The 10,529-nt window shown below is 63.9% G+C and overlaps 1 protein-coding gene across 1 annotated transcript in view; it reads left to right on the top strand.

Moving 5' to 3' along the window:
- Positions 1-10,529, top strand: part of TTYH3 (tweety family member 3) — a 34,757-nt gene continuing 24,228 nt past the window's right edge. Inside the window, exon 1 of the mRNA XM_011956970.1 lies at positions 1-123. Coding sequence (XP_011812360.1) covers positions 1-123 — 123 coding nt within the window. The remainder of the gene's footprint in view (positions 124-10,529) is intronic.

Raw genomic sequence — 10,529 nt, 5'->3', positions numbered from 1 at the left:
ATGGCCGGGGTCAGCTACGCGGCGCCCTGGTGGGTGAGCCTCCTGCACCGGCTGCCCCACTTCGACCTGAGCTGGGAGGCCACCAGCAGCCAGTTCCGGCCCGAGGATGCCGACTACCAGCAGGTGACACGGGCCCCTCAGGGTCGCGGGGTCAGGGCCCCCAGGTCACGGCCCCTTCCCCTCCCAGGGTCACGGCCGCCCTCCCCGAGGGCCTAAGGACCCCTCATCCACCCCATCCAGGGTCACGACCACCTCCTCCTCGCAGGTCTTGGCCTCCTTCCTTCTCGAGGGTGCCTTCTGAGTCCTAGGACCTCTACCTCCAGGGTCATGGCCTCCTTCTCAAGGGTCTAAATACCCTCCAACCCCCATCGAGGGTCCACGACCCCCCTCCCGATTCTGGCTTTCTCTTCTGTGTCACTAAGGCCCCTGGGGTTTCATGGAACTGCCTCTCCCCTCTCCGTGAGCCCCCTTGGCCAGTGGAGGGCCTCTCCACCATCACTGGGGGCAGCCTGATGCTGTGTCCCAGCAGAGACCCCTCCCCAGATGACCCCCAGGCTCTGAGATCAGAGCGGGTGCCTGAGCACATTGGGTGCAGGCAGGCAGAGACTCCTCGCCCACTCACCCCCGACTGGGGAATCCCACTGCCAGGCTTCCAGTGGGTGAATGGCCTGGGCCGCCGCCAGCCCTCTGTGGCCGGTAATGACCCCCTGCTTGGCGGTCAGGCTGTGGGATGTACACTGGGTGCCATGTGTGGCCATGGGAGACCAGGCTGCCTGTAGCCCCGGAGGGAGGGAGGGAGGCCTGGTGGCAGGGAAGCACCGTGGGCCTCAGGCAGGGAGGCTGGAAGCGGCTGAGCCCAGGCAGAGCTGGGGGGCGGCGGGGGACCCTTTGCAGCCCTCTCCCAGGGGAGCCCTTAGCCTGGCATCATGCCAGGCCCCAGCGCCACCCCCATCGCCAAGCTACTGTCATTTGAGTTCGGGGCAGGGGACCAAGCTGTGGGCATTTCCTTCCTGCCTAGATATCCGGATTCCAGAAGCCCCGTGACCAGGGTCCCTGGTCACCGGGAGTTTCTCTCCGGACGGATCATGGCAGAGCCCCATGGTGGGGTGGGAATGGCTTTGCTTATCAAAATGGCTTGGGAATCCGGTATTCCACGGGCAGCCTAGCACCTGGACTCTTCAGAACTGCGTTGTCTGTGTCCTCCCGCATCCAGCGGAGGGAGGCGGAAGTGGAGGAGCAGGGCACCTGGGAGCCCACTGCTCGCAGCCTCCCGCTCATTGCATCCAGGCCCCCCAGCCGAGCCGATGACGTTTCCTAACAGATGAGGAAGGGGGCGAGGGATCGGCCCAGGCACGCCCAGACACAGCAGGGAGGAGGGAGGCGGAAGGATTGGTATAAAATCTCACGCCTGCGTTCTAGAAGCCCAGCCCTGGGGGACCGTTCAGTGTGGGGGCAATGCACATTCAGGAACTTCTGGAACTTCTTCCATGCTGACAGCTTTGTCACTTGTCCCTGGAGGACTCTGTTGAAGCTGCAAGGAGGGTGTGCTTCACTTTGGAAAGTTCTCTACCCTGAGGGTTTGGCCCATTTGTTAGTTCTGAAGCTCCGGGCAGCCCTGGGGCATGGGAGGTGGCTGTTTCCTGCTGCCCCTTGGGCTGCCACCTGCCCGAGCTGCCAGCCACAGTTGGACTTCCCTCCAGCCCTCCAGGGTGCTTGCACTCCCAGATTCAAGACAGGCAGTGAGAGGGAGTGAGGGGCGATGATGTCTGCAGCCCAAGACAGTCTCCGGGCAGTGGCCGGGCCCCTCCGCTCAGCCTGGCCTGCCTGGCCTCCCAGCAGGGTGCTGTGGCCCTGGGAGGCCCTGGCTTCTGCCCTCTTTCCTCCCCTGCCCGGCGCTCTGCTCTGCTGTGGGAGGGCTCTGACTCACTCTCTCTCCTGCCTCATCTCCACGAAGCAGAATTAGCCGCTGAATAATTCACGACGTGGAAACCGGCCTGCCTCCATCCCCCGCCGCCTCCACTCCCGGCTCTTGGCGAGGGGCTGTGGCGTGAGCTGGTCCTGGCGTGTGTCCTGCCCCTGCCCTTCGAGTACTGGTGCTTTTGGACAACTGCTTGGTGTCTCTGAGCCTTCATCGCCTCATCCTGAATCTGGGCTGGCCATGCCTCCTGTGTAGGGATGCCCCTGGGAGGCAAGGGCCAGGAGTCCCCTTCCTGGGAGCGGGCAGTGGGTGGGCCTGGGCTGTGGCAGGCGCCCCTTCCTGCCTTCCCTGGTGAGGAGTTGCTGGCTGTGGTGGGGAGTGGACCCCTCACTCATCCTGACTGAGGGCTCCCTCTTAGCTGTCTGTGTGCTGCCCCAACCTGGGCTGTGCCCTGCTGGGGAGGGGGCATCTGCCCTGTGGCTATAGGGGCGGGGGATGGAGAGGAGGTGGGGCCTGGTGTTGGGAGTTGGGGGTGTGGCACGGGGGACTGGCCTTTGTCCTTTGCTATTTCTGGTCCCCGTGGTCTGCTGTTGGTAACCCTGGTGAAAGCCTCGGAAGGGACCAGGGCCAGGTCCTGTTTCAAGGCCCTGCGTGGGACTGCCGGTCGGCAGTCGCTTTTCCCACAGTCCCAGGAGGTGGGGAGAGTCGTCCATCGTACAGATTAGCAAACTGAGGCTCCGAATCACATAGTGAGTAAATGGTGGAACCACAGTCCTGCTACAGGCCCCTCCTCCGACCTCCCAAGGAGCCCCGGTCAGCCTGGAGTGTCAGGCTACCCAGCTTCCCCAATGGCTGCCTTGACGCTGGGGGTGTGACCGTGGGATTAGGAGCCCGTGGGGGCTGAGGGATCTGTGGGAGGGCAGTGGGTAGAGAGGCGTCTGGGGTCGGCTCTGTGCAGCTCCCCAGACAGTGACTGTCGAGAGGGGCTCCCATGTTGCCTGGGCATCTGAGTGAATGGGGGGCTGTTGTTCACAGCCGGGATTTGGAAGCCCACAGGAGGCCTGAGACTTCCTGGTGGCCCCACAGCTGAGCTGGCAGGGCTGGGCCTGAGGCCCCTAGCGTGGCCTGGGGCCAGTCATTGTTGCATAGTGAGTCCTGAATGTCCAGTGGGTCTGGCTGTTCTGGCCCCAGGCAGGGGCCCTTGAGAGCAGCAGAGCCTTCTCTTCAACTAGAGCGTCGCAGGCCTGCACCCTCGCTCTGTCGCTTCTTCCTGCGTGACCTTGGGTGGTCCAGCTGCCGTCCTGGGATTTATTCGGGGGAGGCCTGCCTGCTCAGCTCCCACCAGCTCTTCGTGACCCTGTGTCCTCAGGCAGGGATCAAGTTCATGCTCACTGACCGCAGCCTCTCTCTCGGGCTCACTGTCTCCTCCAGCTCAGGGCAGGCCAGATGCAGGAGAACAGCTATGGCTTGTGGTGGCTTCCAAACCCGGGTGGTGGGAGCCCAGTGGTCAGGGAAGGCTTCCTGCAGGAGGTGGTGTTAACTGGCCTGCCATGGAGGTTCAAGCCCGGCAAGGATTAGCCTGCTGCTTTCTGATTCCTCCATGGGCCATGCCAGCCCTGGCAGATGATTGTTTTACTGGAACATCTGCCTTCCAGGGCAGATAGTAGGCCCTGCCTCAGGTTTTCCTAGCGTGGGGGGCCTGTTTTCCACTAGAGCCTGGAGTGTCCAGATGTTTCTGTCGAGACCCTAATGATAAGACTGAGGTCACCATGCGGAGGCCTTGGGGAAGAGCTTCCGTGCTGGGGGAATGGCATGTGCAAAGGCCCTGAGGCAGAGAGAAGCTTGAGCCTCAGGGAGAGGCCTCAGCCCACGTACTGGAGGGTCGATCTGGTCTGCCGGTGCACGGGGAATGTGCTGCCTCAGGAACTGGTAAGCCCTCTGTGCCAGGCGCTGTGCCAGCCCAGGCTGGATGGCCACTCAGAGGGGATCTGAGCTCTGGGAGTAGGGCCAGTGTTCTCCTAGCAGAGCTGGGAGCCCGGCTCCTAAGAGCACAGCATCTCTGTGCCACCACGAGGCGAGGTCAGCCTTGTGCCCAATTGCAGCCTGGGGGGCAGTTCCCCGGGGCAGGGCTGGCCTGTTATCATCCTCCCCACTCATCAGAAGGAAATTAGCTCTGGTTAAAACAGCAGTGTTGGTCGCCTGTCTTGTGGTTTACGAAAGCAGTGCACGTTCATGGAACGTTTGGGGAAAAGGGAAGAGCGTCAGACAGAAGTGTCCCTCCAGCTGGGTTCAGTCCAAAGCGCATAAAACTGTAGGGTAGGTGTCCCTGAGAACTGGAATCCTCTTGCTTTTGACATGTCCCGTACTTTGGACTGTGTATGGGGCCTTTGGTTCCAGATGCTTGTCCGGTGTCCCATGGTGCCAGGAAGGATTCTGTAGTTGCAGGTGACAGAAGCGGGCCAGACACGGAGGCCCCCGGGGAGCTGGGCAGAAGCTTCAGGAGCAATCCCTGAATGGACAGGAGCTGATGAGCGAGGCTGGGGGGTGCAGTGAACAGGACCCTGCATTGGGGGGTGGGCAGGAAGCCCGTAATGGCTGGTCCCGGTCCACACAGGATTTCCATCTTGGCCGGCGTCCGCATTCCTGGGGAGCCTCTGGCCGAGCTTGCCTTTTGACCAGGGGGTGTGAAACTGTGGGCCCTGGACCTGCTGGGGGGTGGGTGTCAGGCCACCCTTGGCCCGGCTGCTGACCGCATCAAGGGTTCCTGTATTTGGGCTCCTGGTTTTGTGGTTCTGAGGGTGCTCTGGCCACCTCTGTCCCCGGGACACTCGTTCTCAAGTCCCTTCCTTGGAGTGCAGCCTGGACCCTCTAGAAGTCCCCGAGGTCTTCACGGCTTTTCCTGGGTGTGCATGAATGTTGGGGTGGTAATTCTTGCTCAGGGTGATGGCTCCCTGAGCCATCTCCCCGGTTCCAGCAGCACCAGGGGCCACTCCAGTCTGTGTGTGCGGGACCCCCGCCTGCCCCCCACTCACCTGAGACTTGAGGGCTAGCTCTAGGGCCCCTCTTCCAGGCATCTCCACGATGGCCCTTCTTCCTCCCTCTGACCCCTGGGCAGGGCCCCGCCGGCCGGTCCCGTCTAAGGGATGTGCAGCGTCAGCCACCCTGACCCCCGGCCATGGGGGACGGGGAGCCCTGCAGCTTGGTTCCCCAGGCCACAGCGGCTCTTCCCGGACGCCCGTGCTGCTTGTTTCTAAAGCATTTTTCCTGGGAGCCACCCAGTGGCCCTGGGAGGTGGACACTGTGTCCCCAACATAAACAGAAATGGGGGCTGGCCAGCATCAGGGGCCCGAAGACTGGGCGCGGACTCCAGCTGCAGCCCAGCTCCATCCCTCCCAGTGGACACGATGTCAGTGCAGTTTGTGGGCACAGGGGTGCAGGTTCGGGGGGCTCAGGGGCATCTACACTTCCCCCACCTGCCCCACCGTCAGTTCTGCTGAGGCCTGCACTAGAGAAGAGGAACTGCGTCTGCAGCCAGGGGCCTGGGGTCAAGGACATGGGAAGTGCCTGACGCAGCCAATGGGGAATTGGCATGTGACAGTGGGTGGATGGTGGGTGTGGGAGGGTCACAGGAGGGTCTCCAATACGCGGGCCCACCGCTGGGGTCTGCTGGGAGCTCACCCGGGTCCTGTGCTGGGCCTTACACCGTCCGAGGGGGCTTCTCACAGTCTTGGGAGGCTGGGTGAGACCTGAGTCCCGTGGGGCAGCACCCGCTGTGGCTGGGCCAGGCCCATGTTGGCCAAGGGTGTGGGAGGAGGCCGGGCCACCCACAGAGTGCCAGTGCCTTCGGTCTCTGAGGAGGGTGCCAGCCACGGTGCCCCTACCCGCTCTGCCCCCTCGGGCCCATGCACACTGACTGGGTTCCTGGCCATCGTGGAGGAGCACTCCCGAAGTTCTGGGGTACACCCAGCTCTGAGCCCTGCAGCCCTGCATCTGGGGTTGGGCTGTGCCCTCTGGGCTGCCTCTCCCTGGTAGGGAGCCAAGCCCGGAGACGGGGCTCCAGTCTGGCAGCTCCTGGCTGGGTCTGAGGCCTGGAGCCCGGTCCCGAGGGGGCTGGTGCAGGGGCCTGCAGACAAGTGGGGAGAGCAGGGTATTTTCTGGGTGTCACGCTGGGAGATGTGTCGGAGCGCGGGGACCAAAATAGACACACTTGCTGCAGTTCTTTGGTGTCTGTTCCCTGCACAAGGGGGAGGACAGGCGTGGGTGGCGGGAGAGCTGGGGTCCCCCGGCTGCAGGGTACAGGGCAGGGGCCTGGCCTGTGGGGAGACGGCGGGAGCAGCTCTGAGCCTCAGCCCAAGGGCTGCCTCTCCGGCCTCCTTCCAGGCCATTCCTGGAGGGTGAGGGCCAGCCTGGAGTAAGCCCCGGGGGGCGGGGGGGCAGTGGGTGTGGGGCCACGTGCAGCCTGGCGGCCTGGACCTCGGACCTCAGGAGTTGGGGACAGGGACACAAAGTTGGCCCTGGCCCCGGCTCCCACGTGGCCGCTGCTGGCTGCGTGTCCTCCAGGCACGGCCAGGAGCTCACCGTCATGGAATGCGTGAAACCCAAGCCCAGCCTGGTAGAAAATCTGTTTTTAATTTTGGGCCGGCGTCGCTGGGAGCCTGGGCCTAGTGTGCTATGGGTGGGGGCTGGGGCCACGTGTGCAGCTTGGCCGCGTGGGGGGCTGTGGCCTAGCCAAAGGCTGTGACTCTGGAGCCCCCACTTGTGCGAGGCGACCCACAAGGCAAAGGGGGGGGACCCACTTCCCGGTGGGGGACCCCCGACACGGGGGCGGTGGTAGTGGCTCACACACGCCGAGCCCAACCTGACCTCCCCAAACAAGGCTTGGCCCTAGGGATCCCGCCCCTTTCCTGACCCTGACCTAGGACCCCTGGGGGGTTCTCATGGTGCTGGGGGCCAGAACCCCTCAGTGTGCATTGGAGTGTGGGACCCCAGCCAGCCTCTCAGACACCCCCAAACCTTGTCACTTCCTCTGGAGGAGGGGCCTTGGCAGTTCCAGGGCTGGAGTTCGGCATCCGTGGAGGCAGGTGGTGGTCACTCCCCTCCCATTCCCACCTCTCCTGTCTGCCTGCCACATCCTCCCGGAGCCCCGTGCTGCTGTTACACGCACAGGCTCAGGCCGGGGCCTCGCTGGTCCCTGCTGCCAGTGGATTTTCAGCACGCAGGAGATGTCGGTTGCCTGGATCCTGTGCCAGGACTTGGCTGACACTGTCCCCGGGCCAAGAGTGCCCTCCCCACCTGTTGTGGCGCCCGCGATGCTCCCCACAGCGGGAGTTTCAGTGACCACCTCGTTCCTCTTCCTGCCTCCCACAGCCTCCGAGCTCACAGGGCCGGCACTGTGGGCACAGGGGAGCCCCCACCTATCGGGGCCGAGCTGTCTGTCCAAGCCTGGGCCCCAGCACCCAGCACAGGCTGCTGCTAAGACGCCCTGAAAGCTGATGCTCCCGATTAGCCCAGAGCCCAGCCAGGACCACGGCCGTCAGTGTCGGGCCTCCATCCTCATCCAGGAAGCTGGGGGTGACTCTGTCCCCACTGCAGTCAGGCTGTGTGGCCGTTATCATATTGTATGTCTGTCACATGCCGGCGCTTCTGGCGGGGTTCCGGCCCCTCAGTGGACATCGTGCTTGGCCTCTGTGGAGCCTGTCCCTTTCCCTCCTCCAAGCTGTGTCACTTCCACATGGAGCTGGCACGAGGGGCGGGGCAGAGCTGAGCAGGGCTGGAACTCACCTTCTGCCCACCCCTTCTCTGGCCACTGGGGGCTGCTTCTCCTGCCATCCCTGCTCACCGTGCCCCACAGCTGCACCCCTGGGGCTCGCTGGTCCCTCCCAGTGCCACAGGCAGCCATCGTCCTCAGCTGCGGTCACACTGCCTGGCCTGCCGGGCTCACCCACCCCCGCTGTGTGACTGTAGACTCTGGGCCCCCTCCCTGAACTCTCTGTGCGTAGCAGCATGGCTCCAGGATGCGGGCCCTATGTCTTCACTTTTCTTCCTGCTCAGGGCATACCCGCAGCAGTGTCCAGCCAAGGAGCTAGCCCCTGTGGCTGGAATGGCAGGGTGGCAGAAATCGTGGCCACTGCCTGTGGCTGGAGTGGCAGGGTGGCGGGATCGTGGCCACTGCCTGTGGCTGGAGTGGCAGGGTGGCGGGATCGTGGCCACTGCCTGTGGCTGGAGTGGCAGGGTGGCGGGATCGTGGCCACTGCCTGTGGCTGGAGTGGCAGGGTGGCGGGATCGTGGCCACTGCCTGTGGCTGGAGTGGCAGGGTGGTGGGATCGTGGCCACTGCCTGTGGCTGGGGTTGAGGGTTGCTTCAGACCAAACTTCTCATCAGAGTCCCTGTGGGCACCTCCCAGTGGGCTAGGGCATCCTCAGCCCAGCCACGCGCCATGGTAGCCCACAGGTTGGTGGGACAGAGTGGCGTGTGGGTCCATGGCCTGGGGTAGTGGGGTGGGCAGCTGCTCCCAGGGGTGCGCATGTTGAGTGGCCACCTGTGTGTCAAGGGGGTGTGTGTTCCACAGGCCGGCCCTGACTTGCTGTACACCCTCCCCTGAGTGGCATGCTTCCTTACACACTGCAGGTCCAGGTCCCACCACCAGGTGCTCCAGGAGCCACCAGGATGCCCAGCGGTGGCAGGCAGTGTGCCCTGCCCTGCCGTCATGCATGGCCCTCCTGCCTCAGCAGCCTGGTGTGGTGTGGTCTGTCCTGGCACTGAGCCTGGCATTGCGTGGGGGGGTGCCTGTGTCTGCGTGGCTGATGAGAGTCACGTCCAGACAGGGCCTGGAGGCAGAGTGGGCATGGCTGGGAGGCCGCAGCAGGCGTGGGGCACAGACCTCGCAGCTGCTCATGCACATCCTCTCCCCAAGCCTCCTGCCCCGCGGGCTGTCCTAAGGCCTTGTGGCTCACTGGGCCCTCCCCTCTCCAAGCAGGGCTGGGTCGGGGCCATCTACCTGTGCAGGCGGCCAGGTTGGGTTGGGGATCTCGCCCTACAAGTGTGGGTCCAAGTGTGGGAGCCGAGGTTCACACAGAGCAAAGGCTGCAGTGCCGGGTTTGGGCCTGGGTCTCTGATATCCTGGGGACATCCTGGAGGAGATGGCCCATGTCTGGGAACAGTGGGGGTTCCCTGAAGAGGAAGGCTCCAGGCCCAGGGACAGCATATGCCTGGGTGTAGAGGCCACAGAGCCCTGCCCCGAGCCACACCCCAGGCCTGCCTGCTCCTCGCCAGCCACTGCCCCAGGCGTCCCTGCCAGGCCAGGGAGGTCTTGCTGTGACCCGGGGTGTATTGGGATCCTATCAGTAGCAGCCCGATCTGGGACAGAGTAAGGCTTCAGGCCCTGGCCCTCTGGCTGGCTGGGTGTTTCCAGAGTTGGTGGGGTTTTGGGGGCTGCAGGGCAGTGGGGGGAGTCTGAGCTCATGGTGGGAGGGGGCACCCCCCGTGGATGCCGTCTGTGGGGCTACAGGGGCCAGGAGAAGGAGGGGGTGACCCAGGCCGAGACCAGGAGCCCTAGGGTAGGGACAGGGGGACTGCGGCTGCAGGAGGGGGTCGCCTCCAGCCCCCTTGGCGCGTGCGTGGCCGTTGAGTCCTCCCCACGTGCTCTGCGGAGCCCAGCGTGCAGCTTTCGCCTCGCCTGACCGAGCCCTTACATCACTTCCACCGCAGACGGAAAATTCCATTTGGTCAGAGCCCAGCTGCTGATCAGACAGTTCCCATTCTTTCTCTGAATGGGCCAGGGAGGGGCGGAGGGGCCGCCAGCCCGGTGGAGAGAGGTGGCGGGGCCACCATAGGAATGCCGCTGGCGCGGTGCCCCGCAGGAGACTGTCTGCTGGGAATCTGGCTTCCGGAAGCGGGTGCAGAGGTCAGGCTGGCCACGGCGCACTCCCCGCAGACAGCTGGGCGCCAGGGCTCTGAGTTGGGATGAAGTAGCTGCCCGGTTTGCGGGGCACCCGGACGCCCGGGCTCTGCACAGCGGACAAGGACAGGCTCTGCGTGGTGGGCTGGGACCCAGGCAGCCCAAGTGGCCTTCCTTTGAGGGAGGCGCCATCTCCTTCCTCAATTGGGGGAAGCCAAGTGGGGCTGTCCTGGCGCGGGCCCCGAAGCCTGGCCTCTGGCCCCCGGGGGCTGAGGACTGAGGCTCCGTTTGCAGCTGGCCGCATCCGGGCAAGAACAAGAGAAAGCTGCCTCAGACTATCGCAGGGCTCACACCTGTAATCCAGCACTTTGGGAGGCCAAGGCAGCTGGATTGCTTGAGCCCAGAAGTTCAAGACCAGCCTGGGCAACATAGCCAGACCCTGTCTTTACAAAAAATTGTTTAAAAAATTAGGGCAGAGGCCAAGCACAGTGACTCACGCCTGTAATCCCAGCACTTTGGGGGACCGAGATGGCAGATCACCTGAGGTCAGGAGTTCAAGACCAGGCTGGCCAACATGGTGAACTCCCCGTCTCTACTAAAAATACAAACATTAGCCAGGTGTGTTGGTGCATTCCTATAGTGCCAGCTACTCAGGCGGTTAAGGTAGGAGAATCGCTTGAATCTGAGAGGTAGAGGTTGCAGTGAGCCGAGATC

This window comes from Colobus angolensis, unplaced genomic scaffold, assembly GCF_000951035.1.
Source record: "Colobus angolensis palliatus isolate OR3802 unplaced genomic scaffold, Cang.pa_1.0 Scaffold43, whole genome shotgun sequence".
In the NCBI taxonomy this organism is placed as follows: Eukaryota; Metazoa; Chordata; class Mammalia; order Primates; family Cercopithecidae; genus Colobus; species Colobus angolensis.
Note: the sequence above shows the minus strand (reverse complement) of the source record. Positions and strands in the feature narration are given on the sequence as shown.